Genomic DNA, 20,044 nt, shown 5'->3' with positions numbered 1-20,044 from the left:
AAATGTCGTGGCATGCCACATTCAAATGATCTGGCAAGCCACTTAAATGATATGGCGAGTCACCTTAAATGACCTGGAAGTCCACCTTAAATGACCTGGCGAGGCACCTTGAGTGACCTGGCGAGCCACCTTGAGTGACCTGCGAGTCACCTTAAATGACCTGGGGAGTCACCTTAAATGATCTGGCGAGCCACTTTAAATGATCTGGCGAGCGATGTTAAATGACTTGACGAGTCACCTAAATGACTTTGTGAGCCACCTTCTAATGATCTGGAGAGTCACCAAAAATGACCTGGCTAGCCACTTAAAATTAGGTGAGGAGGCCATTTTAAACAATGTGGCGAGCCGGGTTAAATGATCTGGCAGTCCACTTTAAATGATCTGGTGGTCCACTTTAAATGATCTGGCGGTCCACTTTAAATGATCTGGTGGTCTACTTTAAATGATCTGGCGGTCCACTTTAAATGATCTGGTGGTCCACATTAAATGACCTGCCGATCCATCTTAAATGACCTGGCGAGCCACCGTGAACGACCTGGCGGTCTACCTTAAATGATCTGGCGGTCCACCTTGAATGACCTGGCGGTCCCCCAGAACCTCCCGGAAGAAAATTTCTCCCGAAAATCTCCCGAAATTTAGCCAAAGTTGGAGGCCACGCCCCCTCCAGCTCTCCAGCTCAAACATGCACCGTTTGAAGGCGGATCTGACGGCATTTCAAGTCATTTTTAGAAAGACTGCTAATCCTCCTCCTTTTCGACCGGACGACCGCGGAGAAATAAAGTACGAATACTCCGGAGGCGGAAGTTCATTAAGAGGGGCGGACTCACCGGCTCTCAGCCATGTTTCCGTCACACAGAGGAAGTCAAGTCCGCGGGAAGTGAAGAAATCCTTCAGGATAAACGTTTTGTTTGTCAAAGATCTTGCTTTCACAAGACCAAACCTGCCGGGGGCCAGCACGTCCAAGGCCGCAGCTAATCCCGGTTTGGGCCCGACACACAGCCCGTAGGTGACGGGGGAGGGGATCCAAGGCAGTAATCAGGTGAAGCCAGGTGAAAAAGCTGACTGGGACGTCGAAAAACCAACGTCGAAGTTGATCATATCAGTGGGAGAGGGGCAAAGATCCAAATGTGTTTGGCGGTCATACACAAGCAGTGAGCTGACAGAGACGAAAATAGACGCAAACAACACAAAAACGAACAGAGCTGACAGCGAGAGACGGCAGGCCAAAGCACATACTGGCACCATCTTCTGGACACTCGGAAGTGACGTTACTCAAAGAATGAAAGGTAAGTGTTGGTGTTGTTTTTTTAGTAACCAGCAAGCACAGTACAGTTAGTAGAACAACTGTGTTTTTATTACTGTGTATTTGATAGGTGCCGTCTGAAATTCAACTATTTCTTTTATTTATATATATAATAAAATAAATATATAGCTAGAATTCACTGAAGGTGAAGTGTTTCTTATATATATATATATATATATATATATATATATATATATATATATACATATGAAATAAATATGAAATACTCGAGTTGGTGAATTGGCTGTAAATATATTCCTCCCCTCTTAACCACGCCCCCAAACCACGCCTCCAACCCACCCCCGACCACGCCCCCCAACCCCCTACTCCCACCTCCCGAAATCGTAGGTCTCAAGGTTGGCAAGCATGATCTTAAATGATCTGGCGGTCCACGTTAAATTACCTGGTGATGCACCTTAAATGACCTGGCAGTCCACATTGAAAGGAAGTGTGGGGGCCACTTTAAATGACACAACGGGCCAAATGAGTGACGACTTGGCCGAACAGACCTGGCCCCCGGGCTGTGAGTTAGAGATCAGTGGTCTAGACTCTCAGGATGTTCCTCCTCGTTAGACTTGCATTACACGTCTCAGAGGTTGTTAGTTTAAAAGTCGTTATCCTGCATTTGCATAATTGGCTATTAACTCTCATGCAGCTGGTTATTAATGTTGCATGTAAATTACACCTCTCTTCCAGTGCCAGTCACACAGACCACTGTGGAAGTGTTCCACGGTCCTGCCGGGTCCCACGGGGCCCGGTGTGAGGTGCAAGGTAAAGCCTAAAAACCAGCCTGAGGACGTCAGCCGATTTGTAGGTCACGGTGACGCCAGATGCTGCAGAGCGCGTCGGAGATGGAGATGAAAAAAAACTGAAAAAGGAAATTCTGCACAGCGTAACCATGGAAACACGCTGCTTTTCTACGCTGAGGGGGGAACTAGAAGATGCCAGCTGACTGTTTTTTGTGTTTGCCACCGTGGACCACAGGAGATGTCTGGGACACTTCAATTATTCATTGTTGCTAAAAAAAAATAAAAAAAGTTAAAATAGATAAATAAATAAACATTTTTTGAGAGCGCCTTTGAAAAAAAGAAAAACTGCATTTCAAAATAAAATGCCTTGATTTCTCTCTAAAATGATGGTTTGATGTGAGCAGATCACGTTGTGAATAGAAATACATTTAATAATTATATTATAATAATTCATGACAACGTTGATATTTTTTAATTTTTTTTAAAATCCCACTAAAGTTCTTGGAAATCCAAAAGGGTCCAACTCATTCATACATTTTTTGACATTTACATTTACAATGCTTACATCTTTAAATCAATTTCAGATACATTTGTTAATCATAACTTGTCATTATTTCTTGATGTTTTCTTAGTTTTGGTTTGTTTGTTTGTCAAAGAAAATGTAGTTTTTTATATGGCAAACATTCAGAATGTGCAGTTTTTCCCTGAAAAAAGTATTTCAAAGTGAAATATTTAACGTGATGGAATTGGAGCCTTAAATACTGTAAAATAATAATTCATTATTTTTTTGAGCAATCACCACTCAATTTTTGTTTCATCTGACATCACATGGACAGAGATAAGACCTTCTGGAGGAAAATTCTGTGGTCGGGTGAAACCATACTCGCCAACCCTCCCGGATTTTCCGAGAGACTACCGAAATTCAGCACCTCTCCCAAAAACCGACTTGGACAAATTATCTCCCGAAAATCTCCCGAAATTCAGACGGAGCTGGAAGCCAGGCCCCCACCGGCTCCAAGTGGACCTGAGTGACGGGTCAACAGTCTGTTTTCACGCCCGCTTTCCCACAGTATAGAGAGCGTGTCTGCCCAATGATGTTATAACTGTAGAATGATCAAGGGTGAGTTCTTGGTTTCCTATGTGGGTTTACTGTTAGGCAGTTTCATTAAAGTCCTCCTAGCCCGGTAAAAACACACAACAACAGCAGTCATATTTTTTTTTACCGTAAAGTAGTTTGTCTGCCGTAAGCTCCAATGTTGTGAACTTGTGACACTCTTAAACAGGACAATACTGCCATCTACTGTACAAAAGAATAGAATAGAATGTAGAAATAAATGTACTCTCTATTATTTTATTCAGCACCACAGTTCGCTTACAATAAACAATGATAATAATAAATGATATAATATATATAATATATTATTTATACAATATATAATATATGAATAATATAAATATATTCTACATATATTCTACATTTAAGTGCAGTCAAGGAACATATGCATTATACAGTCTGATGGCTGTCGGTATGAAAGACCTCCTGTGTCGTTCCGTGTTACATTTTGGGAGTCTTTGCCTTCCACTGAACGTGCTCATTCTCTCCGCAAGGTCCGAGTGTAGTGGGTGGGAGGTATTGTCCATATTGGCTAGGAGATTTGCTAGACTTCTTCTCTGCCAAAGAGTCTAGCTGTGGTTAGAAAAATAGTGACAGAGAATAGAACAAAGATGGACATTTCAACCCTTAACTCAACAATGAGTAGATGAGTGTTATGTGTGTGTTTACATGTGTGTGTGTTTACGTGTAAATAAATGAACACTGAAATTCAAGTATTTATTTTATATGTATATATATATATATATATACAACTGGGTTATATTAACACAGATACGACTGTATATACGGCGGATACTGCAAATATCCAAAATAGTTTCTCTCGTTTTGATGAAATAACATTAGAAGAATAGTTACAACGTGTAAATGGAATAAAACAAACAACATGTTTACTTGACCCACTTCCTGGGAAACTTATCAAGGAGCTTTTTGTATTATTAGGTCCATCAGTGCTAAATATTATAAACCTATCACTTTCCTCGGGCACTGTTCCCCTAGCATTCAAAAAAGCGGTTATTCATCCTCTCCTTAAAAGACCTAACCTCGATCCTGACCTCATGGTAAACTACCGACCGGTGTCTCACCTTCCCTTTAATTCGAAAATCCTCGAAAAAATTGATGCAGGGCAGCTAAATGAACACTTAGCGTTTAACAATCTATGTGAAACCTTTCAATCCGGTTTCAGGGCAAATCACTCTACGGAGACAGCCCTCGCAAAAATGACTAATGATCTATTGCTAACGATGGATTCTGATGCGTCATCTATGTTGCTTCTCCTCGATCTTAGCGCTGCTTTCGATACCGTCGATTATAACATTTTATTAGAGCGTATCAAAACACGAATTGGTATGTCAGACTTAGCCCTGTCTTGGTTTAACTCTTATCTTACTGACAAGGTGCAGTGCGTCTCCCATAACAATGTGACCTCGGACTATGTTAAGGAAACGTGTGGAGTTCCCCAGGGTTCGGTCCTTGGCCCTGCACTCTTCAGCATCTACATGCTGCCGCTAGGTGACATCATACGCAAATACGGTGTTAGCTTTCACTGTTATGCTGATGATACCCAACTCTACATGCCCCTAAAGCTGACCAACACGCCGGACTGTAGTCAGTTGGAAGCGTGTCTGAATGAAACGAAAAAATGGATGTCCGCTAACTTTTTGCAACATAACGCCAAAAAAACGGAAATGCTGATTATCGGTCCTGCTAGACACCGACCTCTATTTAATAATACAACTTTAACATTTGACAACCAAATAATAAAACAAGGTGACTCGGTAAAAAATCTGAGTATTATCTTCGACCCAACTCTTTCCTTTGAGTCACACATTAAAAGCGTTACTAAAACGGACTTCTTTCATCTCCGTAATATCGCTAAAATTCGCTCCATTTTGTCCACTAAAGACGCCGAGATCATTATCCATGCGTTTGTTACGTCTCGTCTCGATTACTGTAACGTATTATTTTCGGGTCTCCCCATGTCTAGCATTAAAAGATTACAGTTGGTACATATGCAGCTGCTACATATGCAGCTGCTAGACTTTTGACAAGAACAAGAAAGTTTGATCATATTACGCCTATACTGGCTCACCTGCACTGGCTCCCTGTGCACTTAAGCTGTGACTTTAAGGTTTTATACTACTTACGTATAAAATACTACACGGTCTAGCTCCATCCTATCTTGCCGATTGTATTGTACCATATGTCCCGGCAAGAAATCTGCGTTCAAAAGACTCCGGCTTATTAGTGATTCCTAAAGCCCAAAAAAAGTCTGCGGGCTATAGAGCATTTTCCGTTCGGGCTCCAGTACTCTGGAATGCCCTCCCGGTAACAGTTCGAGATGCTACCTCAGTAGAAGCATTTAAGTCTCACCTTAAAACTCATCTGTATACACTAGCCTTTAAATACACCTCCTTTTTAGACCAGTTGACTTCTTTTCTTTTTTCTCCTATGTCCCCCCCTCCCTTGTGGAGGGGGTCCGGTCCGATGACCATGGATGAAGTACTGGCTGTCCAGAGTCGAGACCCAGGATAGACCGCTCGTCGGGACACAAGATGGACCGCTCGCCTGTGTATCGGTTGGGGACATCTCTACGCTGCTGATCCGCCTCCGCTTGGGATGGTTTCCTGTGGACGGGACTCTCGCTGCTGTCTTGGATCCGCTTTGAACTGAACTTTCGCGGCTGTGTTGGAGCCACTATGGATTGAACTTTCACAGTATCATATTAGACCCGCTCGACATCCATTGCTTTCAGTCCCCTAGAGGGGAGGGGTTGCCCACATCTGAGGTCCTCTCCAAGGTTTCTCATAGTCAGCATTGTCACTGGCGTCCCACTGGATGTGAATTCTCCCTGCCCACTGGGTGTGAGTTTTCCTTGCCCTTTTGTGGGTTCTTCCGGGGATGTCGGAGTCGTAATGGTTTGTACAGTCCTTTGAAACATTTGTGATTTAGGGCTATATAAATAAACATTGATTGATGATTGATTGATATATATATACACACAAACCCTGTTTCCATATGAGTTGGGAAATTGTGTTAGATGTAAATATAAATGGAATACAATGATTTGCAAATCATTTTCAACTCATATTCAGTTGAATATGCTACAAAGACAAGATATTTGAGGTTCGAACTCAGAATTTGATACCAGCAACACGTGACAAAGAAGTTGGGAAAGGTGGCAATAAATACAGATAATGTTGAGAAATACTCATAAAACACTTATTTGGAACATCCCACAGGTGTGCAGGCTAATTTGGAACAGGTGGGTGCCATGATTGGGTATAAAAACAGCTTCGATGAAATGCTAAGTAATTGAAAAACAAGGATGGGGTAAGAGTCACCAATTTGTAAGCAAATTGTTGAACAGTTTTAGAACAACATTTCTCAACGAGCTATTGCAAGGAATTTAGGGATTTTACCATCTTCAGTCCGTAAAATCATCAAAAGGCTCAGAGAATCTGGAAAAATCACTGCACGTAAGCGATGATATTATGGACCTTTGATCCCTCAGGCGGTACTGCATCAAAAACCGACATCAGTGTGTAACGGATATCACCACACGGGCTCAGGAACACTTCATAAAACCACTGTCAGTATCTACAGTTGGTCGCTACATCTGTAAGTGCAAGTTAAAACTCTGCTATGCAAAGCAAAACCCATTTATCAACAACACCAAGGAACGCCACTGGCTTTGCTGGGCCCAAGCTCATCTAAGATGGACTGATGCAAAGTGGAAATTTGTTCTGTCGTCTGACGAGTCCACATTTCAAATAATATTTGGAAACTGTAGACGTGGTTTCCTCCGGAACAAAGAGGAAAATAACCATCCGGATTGTCATAGACGCAAAGTTCAAAAGCCAGCATCTGTCATGGTATGGGGGTGTATTGGTGCCTAAGGCATTGTAATTTACACATCTGTGAAGGCACCATTAATGCTGAATGTTCCATACAGGTTTTGGAGCAACATATGTTGTCATCCAAGCAACGTTATCATGGACGCCCCTGCTTATTTCAGCAAGACAATGCCAAGCCATGTGTTACAACAGCGTGGTTTCGTAGTAAAAGAGTGCGGGTACTTTCCTGGCCCGCCTGCAGTCCAGACCTGTCTCCCATCGAAAATGTGTGGCGCATTATGAAGCGTAAAATACGACAGCAGAGACCTCGGACTGTTGAACGACTGAAACTCCACATAAAACAAGAATTAGAAAGAATTCCTCTTTCAAAGCTTCAACAATTAGTTTCCTCAGTTCCCAAACATTTATTGAGTGTTGTTAAAAGAAAAGGTGATGTAACACAGTGGTGAACATGCCCTTTCCCAATTATTTTGGCACGTGTGGCAGCCATGAAATTGTAAGTTAATTATTATTTGCAAAAAAAACATAAAGTTTATGAGTTTGAACATCAAATATCTTGTCTTTGTAGTGCATTCTACTGAATATTGGTTGAAAAGGATTTGCAAATCATTGTATTCCGTTAATATTTACATCTAACACAAATTCCCAACTCATATGGAAATGGGGTTTGTATATATATATATATATATATATATATATATATATATATGTATATATATATATATATATATATATATATATATATGTATATAAATATGTATAGCTAGAATTCATTGAAAGTCAAGTATTATATATATATTTAATATATATATATTAAATATTTGACTCTTAACCACGCCCCCAACCATGCCCCGCCTCCAACCACGCCCCGCCCCAAACCACCCCCACACACACACACACCACACACACACACACACCCCACCTCCCAAAATCGGAGGTCTCCAGGTTGGCAAGTATGGGTGAAACAAAAATGGAGCCGTTTGGCCACAACACCCAGCAATATGTTTGGAGGAGTGAAAGTGGGGCCTTGGTGGTGTTGTGTTATGCTCTGGGCCTGTTTTGCTGCCAATGGAACTGGTGCTTTACAGAGAGTAAATGGGACAATGAAAAACGAGGATTACCTCCAAATTCTTCAGGACAAGCTAAAAACATCAGCCCGGAGGATGACCTGAATTGTTCCCATTATCCTGTAGATGATGACACAATGGTAACATCAACATTGTCTGAGTAATAAAATTAATGCAATCTGTCTGTCGGTAAAATTCTTCATTAAACTCACAACATCTTGCAGGCCATAGTTTGGACACTCTTCACCTAGTCATTAAAGTACAGTGTTTTATTTTCCTGTATTCAAACTGTGTGTAATGTTACAGTGGCCAAGAATAAAAAATACACCTCTGCATTGTTTGTAATGCATACTTAGGCCTACTACGCTGCTGTGTTTTATTGTCATTATGGCGGCGCTTGGAGAAAAAAGTCCTAAGCGTTTGATTATCATATTTTTTTAACCTAAAATGTAAAAATTGGTAGCTCAGTCGCAAGAATTTGACTGTAAAATTGTTGGTGTTTTTGTTGCATATTAAAAAGTATCACTGATAGTCGCACACACACTAGGTGTGGTGAAATTACTCTCTGCATTTGACCCATCACCCTTGATCATCCCCTGGAAATTGATGGGAGCAGTGAGCAGCAGCGGTGGCCACGCTTGGGAATCTTTTTGGTGATTTAACCCCCAATTCCAACCCTAAATGTTACTACATTACATATACTGTATACTTATATATATAAGATTAGTTTATTTAGTTTATTATGAACTGTTATTATGAATGTTACTACATTATATATATACTTACATAGTGTATGTATAACATGTTATCATTAATGCTACTTTATACTACATATACATGCTGAGTGCCAAACAGGGAGGTATTGACTCTAATTTTTATAGTCTTTTGTAAACAGCTGTTGTCAAACTCAAGGCCCAGGGGCCAGATTTGGCCCTCCACATTAATTTATATGGCCCACTAAAGAATGGAAGTAATGTCTTAATATAGTAATTGATTCTTCTTACTAAATATATTTTAGATTAATTTAGATGAAAGCTATCACATATCTTTCAAACATTGGCATTTGTTTACATTCAGGAACGCTAGCTCCCTGTTAGTGGTGAGCTATTGTATCCTCCTACGGTGTGTCATTAAGCATGTGTTATTCCTCGTCCTCCAGTGATAATATTACATGTAAGAAACATACTTTACTTGTCGCCATGGAGGCCAGGATTAGTATTTTAGAAGTAGCTCAAAAGTAGCTAGCCAGCCATGTCTTAAAGAGACCTCTTCATGAGGGTCTTCCAGTGTTATTAAATTTTTCCACCAAAATGCGTCCGTTCTCCCTTTTCTGTCTACACACTGTGTCTGCTTGTAAGTACTCTGTGTGCGCGCGCTGCCGAACATGCTCCTCTGCTCGTAGAAACTAGCAATGGCACGACGCGTCGTTTTGCCCGTTAAAATATTGTTTTATAAAAATGGGGAACCGGTACTTTTCAAATAGGGTATAGTACCGTTTTTGATTCATTAATACTGATACTATACTAGTATACCTGTACAACCCTAGTATACATAGTATATTTAAGTTTTTCTTAGTTATTAATCTTTGAATAGGAATATTGCTTTTTTAAGAATACTGTACGTTTTATGTAGCCCGCAGAAAAGCTACCTGTGCAACAGAATAGAACATGTTTTGACTCAAACTTGCCAAGGTGAAAATGCCATGTTCCAGGTGATGGCGTTAAAAGTCATGTTTGAAAATTGTCCTTTTTTTTTAATAGCTCCTTTTTTTTTCCAGAAGTGGTTAAGACCACAATTGTGCCACTTTTTGAACAAAACTATAGGACAGAGGCTTGCACTCAGCCACGCCACACTTCACGCCACGTTTTTTTAAAGTTGTTACCCAGCTCAAACACTACCGACCAAGGATGGACGTTAAAGCAAGCTAAGCGCCTCCTGCAGAGCGGCGCTTCAGTGTTATAACTTTCAATTATATAGTCGGTTTTTAATCCACCCTGTTTCAGTATGCAAGTACTCTGTGTGTGTGTGTGCATTGTTTAACCTGCGCCTCTGCTCGTTTTACCAACAGGGCGTCATCCAGAATAAAAAGAAAGTACCCGTATTTTTTAGAAGCAGTATAGTACAGTCTTTAATTCATTAGTATCGTGGTACTTTATACATTATATTATTTATGTTATTGTATTATTGGTACCAGTACATCCACTGTACTGTAAAAAAGTGGGCCTATGAAATGATAAATACGAACAATGGGAAACCGGGCTTTCTGCTCTGCCGCTCCCAGTCTGTGGAACACTCTCCCTGACAACCTGATGGCACCACAGACTGTGAATGGTTCTATAAACGGCTTAAAAACCCTTCTCTTTTTAAAAAAAGCCTTTTTTTTAGATATATTGATACTAAAAATACTAAATAAAAAAATAATAAAAACTACAACAGCCTAGATATATTGATACTAGGCTGTTGTAGTTTTTATTATTTTTTTATTTTATAATCTTTTTATTTTTTATATACACTGTAGCACTTTGAGGTTGTTTACTCAATGTAAAGTGCTTTTTACAAATAAAATCTATTATTATTATTATTATAGATAGGTATTTCATGCGCCTCACGTTGATGATCTCCAACTCCCACAGGTTCTTCACGCACTCCAGGGTGCGGTAGCCACTGGACAGGAAGTTGGGCAGGTACTCCTGCAGACCCAGACCATCCAGCCATGAGGCTAAGGACGTGCTGCCGTCACAGCCCAGAGCTTTGACCTGCGACACGGACACAACTCAGGTGAGTGTCCACAGTGGTCTTGCAACAACACACCAGGAACATCTAAACGGTCTATGTGGAACCTGCCAACTCAGATCATGACGGATTCCGGTCCTACCTTGGGCAGGTTGCGTGCAGCATGGAGGATTTTCTTCCTGTGCCCTGGGTCTGTGATCCCAATGTCTCTGAGATCCTGGTCCTCCATCACGTTACTTCCCTGCACACACACACACACACACACACACACACACACACACACACACACACACACACACACACACACACGCACACACACAGACACACACGCAGGAGATGCATAGAAATAAAGATAGTGAACATGCGCATGCAAAGAGTTCCAAATAAGTTTGGACAATTAAATCTGTCATCCAGTGAAAGTCTTCATGAACTCTCCTTAGTCAAAGTCCAGAGCAGGGGGCCCCAAACCTTTTGACATGGGGGCCACGTTGGGTTCAACCAATTTGGGCCGGGCTGTCTGTGTGTGTGTGTGTGTGTGTGTGTGTGTGTGTGTGTGTGTGTGCGTGTGTGTGTGTGTGTGTGTGTGTGTGTGTGTGTGTGTGTGTGTGTGTGTGTGTGTGTGTGTGTGCGCGTGCAAAAGGCTGGAGATAGTCATTGTAAAGTAAATTGTAAGTTGTAAAGTTTTCTTTGTCATTTTGCAACGTTTTTCTTAATTTGCAACATTTTCTTTGACATCCTGCAATGTTTTCTTGGTCATTATGCAACACTTTCCTTATTTTGCAAGGATTTCCTTGTTATTTTGCAACGTGTTCTTTGTCATTTTGCAACGTTTTCTTTATTTTGCCTTTTTTTGGTTGTTGTCATTTTTCAACATTTTCTTTGTAATTTCGGAACAATTTCCTTATTTTACAAAATGTTCTTTCCTTTGGAATGTTGTCCTTATTTTGCAACATTTTCTTTGACATTTTGCATTGTTTTTCTGTGTCATTTTGCAAAAACATGTTCTTTTTTTCTTTATTTTGCAAAGTTTTCTTTTTAATTTTGCAATGATTTCCTTATTTTATCACGTTTTCTTTTTTTGCGATGTTTTCTTAGTAATTTTGCAGCGATTTACTTATTTTGCAACATTTTCTTTGACATTCTGCAACACTTTCCCCATTTTTGCAACGTTATCATTATTGTGCAATGGTTTCATTGTAATTTTGCAACTCTTTCCTTGTTTTATCATGTTTTCTTTATTTTGCAACGTTTTCTTAATCATTTTGCAACAATTTCCTTGTTATTTTGCAACTTTTTCTTTATTTTTGCAACGTTTTTTAGTCATTTTGCAACATTTTCTTTATTAAACAACGATTTCTTTGTAATTTTGGAACACTTTCCTTATTTTATCACGTTTTCTTTATTTTGCAATGTTTTTTGTCATTTTGCAGCGGTTTTCTTGTTATTTTACAATGTTTTCTTTGTTTTTTTGCAACAATTTCTTTATCTGGCAAGATGGCGGCGCCCGGACGGGCTGCGACACTGCGGTGCTCTTGCTAAAGATGGAACATTTGGCGGAAATGCCGGACAGTTCTGCAGACTTCATGGCTGGCTCGCATCGTGGTCACTCCGTGATCACGTACGACCGCCAGACACTTCTGGATATGGACATATCGGGCCGTTTTGGACTGATAGACGCGGGCGTGCTAAACATGCTAACTAGCATGGGGATACGTCGGCGGCTACATCCAGCGGCCTGTGAAGCAACGGAGTCTAGTAGCAGCGGGGGCCGTCTACGGAGCAGACGCCAGCGGTGTGATCGGAAACGCGGATGTCGAGCGGGGCTAAAAACAAAGCAGAAGGCTAATCCCCACAGAACACCACTTCCCTCCACCCTGAAGACGGATTTAGATGGAAAATGCGAGACTACTGGTCTGGGTAAGGAGTCTGTTAAATTAGAACAAGTTTTTTCTGCTTTGAGTGTTTCAGAGTTGGACATGTGTTTTACTGAGGTGGCTAACTATGATGCGTGCAGTTTATCAAAGCAACAAACAAACAATCGGAAAATCCCCGTTACTGAGGTGGCTAACTATGATACGTGCAGTTTATCAAAGCAACAAACAAACAATCCGAAAATCCCCGTTACTGAGGTGGCTAACCATGATGCGTGCAGTTTATCAAAGCAACAATCAAACAATTGGAACATTCCCGTCGTATCAATTCCTAGATATGGTCGTAATTATACTGAATGCACTGGGCATAATAAACACAACATTATTAATATTGCTACTACGGATAATTTGATCAAAAATTCCCTAAAACAGCCCACTACCTATAATGTAGGTTTTTTAAACATAAGATCATTGTCTCCCAAAACGTTGTTAGTTAATGATATCATCAGAGACAACAATCTTAACGTCATCGGTCTCAGCGAAACCTGGCTTAAACCAAACGACTTTTTTGCGCTAAATGAGGCATGTCCTCCTAACTTTACACATGCGCATATATCCCGTCCGCTCAAAAGGGGTGGGGGGGTCGCACTAATATACAACGAAAACTTTAACCTTAGTCCTAACATAAATAATAAATATAAATCGTTTGAGGTGCTTACTATGAGGTCTGTCACACCGCTGCCTCTACACCTGGCTGTTATCTACCGCCCCCCAGGGCCCTGTTCGGACTTTATCAATGAATTCTCAGAGTTCGTTGCTGATCTAGTGACACACGCCGATAATATAATCATAATGGGGGACTTTAATATCCACATGAATACCCCATCGGACCCACCGTGCGTAGCACTCCAGACTGTAATTGATAGCTGTGGTCTCACACAAATAATAAATGAACCCACGCATCGCAACGGTAATACGATAGACCTAGTGCTTGTCAGGGGCATCACCGCTTCCAAAGTTACGATACTCCCGTATACTAAAGTATTGTCCGATCATTACCTTATAAAATTCGAGGTTCAGACGCATGTTCGTCAAACTAATAATAATAATAACTGCTATAGCAGCCGCAACATTAATACGGCCACAACGACAACTCTTGCTGACCTACTGCCCTCGGTAATGGCACAATTCCCAAAGTATGTGGGCTCTATTGATAACCTCACTAACAACTTTAACGACGCCCTGCGCGAAACCATTGATAACATAGCACCGCTAAAGTTAAAAAAGGCTCCAAAAAAGCGCACCCCGTGGTTTACAGAAGAAACTAGAGCTCAGAAATTATTATGCAGAAAGCTGGAACGCAAATGGCGCACGACTAAACTTGAGGTGCACCATCAAGCATTTAGTGATGGTTTAATAACTTATAAACGCATGCTTACCTTAGCTAAAGCTAATTATTACTCAAATCTCATCCACCGTAATAAAAACGATCCTAAATTTTTGTTTAGTACGGTAGCATCGCTAACCCAACAAGGGACTCCTTCCAGTAGCTCCACCCACTCAGCTGATGACTTTATGCAATTCTTTAGTAAGAAAATTGAAGTCATTAGAAAGGAGATTAAAGACAATGCGTCCCAGCTACAACGGGGTTCTATTAACACTGACACGATTGTATATACGGCGGATACTGCCCTCCAAAATAGTTTCTCTCGTTTTGAGGAAATAACATTAGAGGAATTGTTACAACGTGTAAATGGAATAAAACAAACAACATGTTTACTTGACCCTCTTCCTGGGAAACTGATCAAGGAGCTCTTTGTATTATTAGGTCCATCAGTGCTAAATATTATAAACTTATCACTTTCCTCGGGCACTGTTCCCCTAGCATTCAAAAAAGCGGTTATTCATCCTCTTCTTAAAAGACCTAACCTCGATCCTGACCTCATGGTAAACTACCGACCGGTGTCTCACCTTCCCTTTATTTCAAAAATCCTCGAAAAAATTGTTGCGGAGCAGTTAAATGAACACTTAGCGTCTAACAATCTATGTGAAACCTTTCAATCCGGTTTCAGGGCAAATCACTCGACGGAGACAGCCCTCGCAAAAATGACTAATGATCTATTGCTAACGATGGATTCTGATGCGTCATCTATGTTGCTGCTCCTCGATCTTAGCGCTGCTTTCGATACCGTCGATCATAATATTTTATTAGAACGTATCAAAACACGAATCGGTATGTCAGACTTAGCCCTGTCTTGGTTTAACTCTTATCTTACTGATAGGATGCAGTGTGTCTCCCATAACAATGTGACCTCGGACTACGTTAAGGTAACGTGTGGAGTTCCCCAGGGTTCGGTCCTTGGCCCAGCACTCTTCAGCATCTACATGCTGCCGCTAGGTGACATCATACGCAAATACGGTGTTAGCTTTCACTGTTATGCTGATGACACCCAACTCTACATGCCCCTAAAGCTGACCAACACGCCGGATTGTAGTCAGCTGGAGGCGTGTCTTAATGAAATTAAACAATGGATGTCCGCTAACTTTTTGCAACTCAACGCCAAAAAAACGGAAATGCTGATTATCGGTCCTGCTAGACACCGAACTCTATTTAATAATACAACTCTAACATTTGACAACCAAACAATTAAACAAGGCGACACGGTAAAGAATCTGGGTATTATCTTCGACCCAACTCTCTCCTTTGAGGCACACATTAAAAGCGTTACTAAAACGGCCTTCTTTCATCTCCGTAATATCGCTAAAATTCGCTCCATTCTGTCCACTAAAGACGCTGAGATCATTATCCATGCGTTTGTTACGTCTCGCCTCGACTACTGTAACGTATTATTTTCGGGTCTCCCCATGTCTAGCATTAAAAGATTACAGTTGGTACAAAATGCGGCTGCTAGACTTTTGACAAGAACAAGAAAGTTTGATCACATTACGCCTGTACTGGCTCACCTGCACTGGCTTCCTGTGCACTTAAGATGTGACTTTAAGGTTTTACTACTTACGTATAAAATACTACACGGTCTAGCTCCATCCTATCTTGCCGATTGTATTGTACCATATGTCCCGGCAAGAAATCTGCGTTCAAAGGACTCCGGCTTGTTAGTGATTCCCAAAGCCCAAAAAAAGTCTGCGGGCTATAGAGCGTTTTCCGTTCGGGCTCCAGTACTCTGGAATGCCCTCCCGGTAACAGTTCGAGATACCACCTCAGTAGAAGCATTTAAGTCTCACCTTAAAACTCATTTGTATACTGTAGCCTTTAAATAGACTCCCTTTTTAGACCAGTTGATCTGCTGTTTCTTTGCTTTTTCTTCTATGTCCCACTCTCCCCTGTGGAGGGGGTCCGGTCCGATCCGGTGGCCATGTACTGCTTGCCTGTGTATCGGCTGGGGACATCTCTGCGCTGCTGATCCGCCTCCGCTTGGGATGGTTTCCTGGTGGCTCCGCTGTGAACGGGATTCTCTCTGCTGAGTTGGACCCGCTTTGGACTGGACTCTTGCGACTGTGTTGGATCCATTGTGGATTGAACTTTCACAGTATCATGTTAGACCCGCTCGACATCCATTGCTTTCCTCCTCTCTAAGGTTCTCATAGTCATTATTGTCACCGACGTCCCACTAGGTCATTATTGTCACCGATGTCCCACTGGGTGTGAGTTTTCCTTGCCCTTATGTGGGCCTACCGAGGATGTCGTGGTGGTTTGTGCAGCCCTTTGAGACACTAGTGATTTAGGGCTATATAAGTAAACATTGATTGATTGATTGATCTTACAACATTTTATTTCTTTGGCAATATTTTCCTTATATCCATCCATTTTCTACCGCTTGTCCCTTTTGGGGTCGCAGAGGGTGCTGGAGCCTATCCCAGCTGCATTCGTGCGGAAGGCGGTTCACACCCTGGACAAGTCGCCTGCTCATCGCAGCAATAATTTCCTCATTTTGCAACATTCTTTGTCATTTTGCAACGTTTTTAAAAATAATGAACACTGCTTCACATGAATTAAATTGCCCGCCACGCTCCCACATCATTTTTCTATTTAAAGAGGCCCATCACATCATTTAATGTGGCCTGCAAAAGACTGGACATAATGATTGTAAGGTTATGTTACCTCTAAACTACACAAATTATGCTAATCCACCTTCTTGTTTTCTTACCCCCCCAAATTAAAAACATTCATAACCAGAATAAAAAGTGGAATAGGTACCATAGATATGGCACCACTTCCATCCCTACACTCAACTGGTTATTCTATTACGGAATGTGAGGTCATTGGCTAAAACCTCGCACTGTGAAAAGGAGAAAGTAATGAGAAAATCTTCCTCAAATAGACGTATTTTCTTTTTGTAATAAAAAGCATTGAAATATATTTTTCACAAAAACAAGTAAAGTAATCCCAGATCAGATGAGACCTTTTTCAAGGGAACTGGACAGCACCGCTTGGTGGAAACATGTCTGCTTAGATGTTACAACAGAGCATTTAGCATCCACACGCACGCACGCACACGTGCACACACACACGCTCACACACGCACAGAGCCGTGCTACAAGGCGAGTGGGAGGACAATGAAGTGAAACAAATAAATAGTGCATGGCGAGGGAGATGAATGTGATGCGCTGCCACTCGCAGGGAACAAAGCATTCACTCGCTGCTTTGGTGGCATCAAACCTTTGGCAACCTTTTCTTTACTTGGCAACCTTTTCTATGTCATTTTGCAACGTTTTCTTTATTTTGCACCAATTTCCTTCTTATTTTGCAATGTTTTCTTTGTCATTTTGCAATGTTTTCCTTATTATTTTGCAACAATTTCCTTATTTTCCAACATTTTCTTTGTCATTTTGTAATTTTTTTTTAACATTTTTCTTATTTTGCAACGTTTTCTTTATTTTACAACATTTTCTTTGTTTTACATTGTTTTCTTTGTCATTTTGCAACATTTTATTTATTTTGCAATATCTTCCTTATTTTGCAACATTTTCTTTGACATTTTGCAACCTTTTCTTTATTTTGAGACCTTTTCTTTTTTGCAACATTTTCTTTGTAATTTTGCAACGATTTCCTTGTTATACAACATTTCCTTTGTCATTTTGTAACATCTTCTTTATTTTGCAACATTTTATTTGACATTTTTAAACTTTTCTTAATTTTGCAACAATTTATTTGTCATTTTGCAACGTTTTCCTTATTTTGCAAAATGTTCTTTGTCATTTTGCAACGTTTTCCATATTATTTTGCAACGTTTTCTTAATTTTGTAAGGTTTTCTTTATTTTGCAATGTTTCCTTATTTTGTAATGTTTTCTTTGTTTTGCAACGTTTTCTTTATTTTTTCAATGTTTTCATTGTTATTTTGCAACCATTTCCTTATTTTACAAGATTTTCTTTGTCATTTTTTAACATTTTCTTTTTTGTTGCAACATTTTTCTTACTATGCAACGTTTTCTTTATTTTGCAATTTTTTGCCTGTTATTTTGCAAAGTTCTCTTTATATTACAACATTTTCTTTATTTTGCATTTCTTTCTTTGTCATTTTGCAACGTTCTCATCATTTTGCAATATTTTCTTTATTTTGCAACATTTTCTTTGTTATTTTGCAACATTTTCTTTGTAATTTTGCAACAATATCCGTATTATACAACATTTCTTTGTCATTTTGGAACGTTTTCTTTATTTTGCAATATTTTGCTTGTTATTTTGCAACGTTTTCTTTATTTCACATTATCTTTGTTATTTTACATTGTTTTCTTTGTCATTTTGCAATGTTTTCTTTATTTTGTAATATTTTCCTTATTTTGCAACATTTTATTTGACATTGTCATATTTCAACATTTTCCTTTGTCATTTTGCAAGGTTTTCCTTATTATTTTGCAATGTTTACTTCATTTTGCAAGGTTTTCCTTATTTTGCAATGTATTTCCTTATTTTGCAATGTTTTCTTTACTTAACAATGTTTTTCTTGTTATTTTGCAACTATCTCCTTATTTTGTGACGTTTTCTCTGTCATTTTGCAATGTTGTCTTCATTTTGCAACATTTTTCTTGCTATTTTGCAATGTTTTCTTTATTTTACATTTTTTTTCTTATTTTGCTTTGTTTTCATTGATATTTTGCGATATTTTCTTTTTTTTTTGCAATATTTTCCTTATTTTGCAAAATTGTATTTGAGATTTTGGAACTTTTTCTTTATTTTGCAACCTTTTCTTTGTTTTGCAACATTTTCTTTGTCAGTTTGCAACGTTTACTTTGTCATTTTGCTACGTGTTTCTTGTTATTTTGCAATGTTTTCTTCATTGTGCAAGGTTTTCCTTTTTATTTTGCAACGTTTTCTTTATTTTGCAAAATTTTCTTTATTTTGCAACATGTTCTTAATTTTGCAATGATTTCCTTATTTTACATTTCCTTTTTCATTTTGTAATGTTTTCTTTATTTTGCAATATTTTCCATATTGTGCAACATTTTCTTTGTCATTTTGCAAGATTTTTTTTTTTTACTTTTCAATATTCTCCTTATATTCCAACATTTTCTGTGACATTTTGCAGCCTTTTCTTTATTTTGCAACATTTTCTTTGTCATTCTGCAACCTTTTTCTTTATTCTGCAACCTTTTCTTTGTTATTTTTGCAACGTTTTCCCTGTCAGCCACGTATTGGGCGGATGCAAAGATATACAGCCAGGAAATGTGCAGCTAAGCGTTTTCACCGACGTGCAGACTGCAGCATATGGATTGTCTTTGGCCAATAATGTAAAAATGTTTGCTGTCCTTGGCTCGCCATCAACAACCACTGCAGCAGGCCACGATGAGGGGGGGGGGTTGATTAAAGGTCACCGACAAGTACGATCTTCACTTATTTGCGTTTGCCTTGGGAATCTTACCCCCCCCTCCACAATGTGATGTCACGCTGCATGGCAAACGTGTGACGGGAATGCATGCTTGAGTAGTCGCATAATGAGCGGCGGAGCTCTGATCTGATGCGCGGCGACTTGCACATGGAAGTGGTCCGTCTCGCTGCGCACGCCGGCAAATTAGACTCGCTCTCTCCACCCCGGACAAGAAGCATTCGTTTTGGTAAGAGCTGGCATGCCAGCGTTGACACGCGGTAAGCATGCTAACCTTTTGCAACAGCCATGTGATATTCATGAGGGGGGAGAAGTCTTCCCACAAGACAATTTGCCACATTAGCTCGGGCAACAAAGCGTGTCGGGGGAGGGGCAAAGGAGGGAATCGTCATCAAACGTTGACAGGCGACCCACTTCCTGTCAGCTTGAAATGATAATGCTCTTGTAAAGGCTCTTCATAATTTAGCATCCCTCAAAAGCTGCTTCTCTGCTCCTCGGGCCATCGATACC

The 20,044-nt window shown here is 40.1% G+C and overlaps 1 protein-coding gene across 9 annotated transcripts in view; it reads right to left on the bottom strand.

Annotated features, from left to right (window-relative positions):
- The window catches only part of anks1ab (ankyrin repeat and sterile alpha motif domain containing 1Ab), a 152,584-nt gene that overhangs the window by 74,476 nt on the left and 58,064 nt on the right, over window positions 1-20,044 (bottom strand). For all 9 annotated transcript variants that reach the window (XR_009804005.1, XR_009804010.1, XM_061885621.1 and 6 more), the window contains 2 exons: window positions 10,963-11,061; window positions 10,697-10,843 (listed from right to left, as the gene is read on the bottom strand). Coding sequence is in view for 7 of the 9 variants with exons in the window: in XM_061885621.1 (XP_061741605.1) it covers window positions 10,697-10,843; window positions 10,963-11,061 (246 nt within the window). In the remaining 2 variants the exon portion in view is untranslated. The remainder of the gene's footprint in view (window positions 1-10,696; window positions 10,844-10,962; window positions 11,062-20,044) is intronic.

Source organism: Nerophis ophidion, linkage group LG02, assembly GCF_033978795.1.
Source record: "Nerophis ophidion isolate RoL-2023_Sa linkage group LG02, RoL_Noph_v1.0, whole genome shotgun sequence".
Classification (NCBI taxonomy): Eukaryota; Metazoa; Chordata; class Actinopteri; order Syngnathiformes; family Syngnathidae; genus Nerophis; species Nerophis ophidion.
The sequence above is the reverse complement of the archived record's forward strand: the minus strand, read 5'-3'. Positions and strand labels throughout refer to the sequence as shown.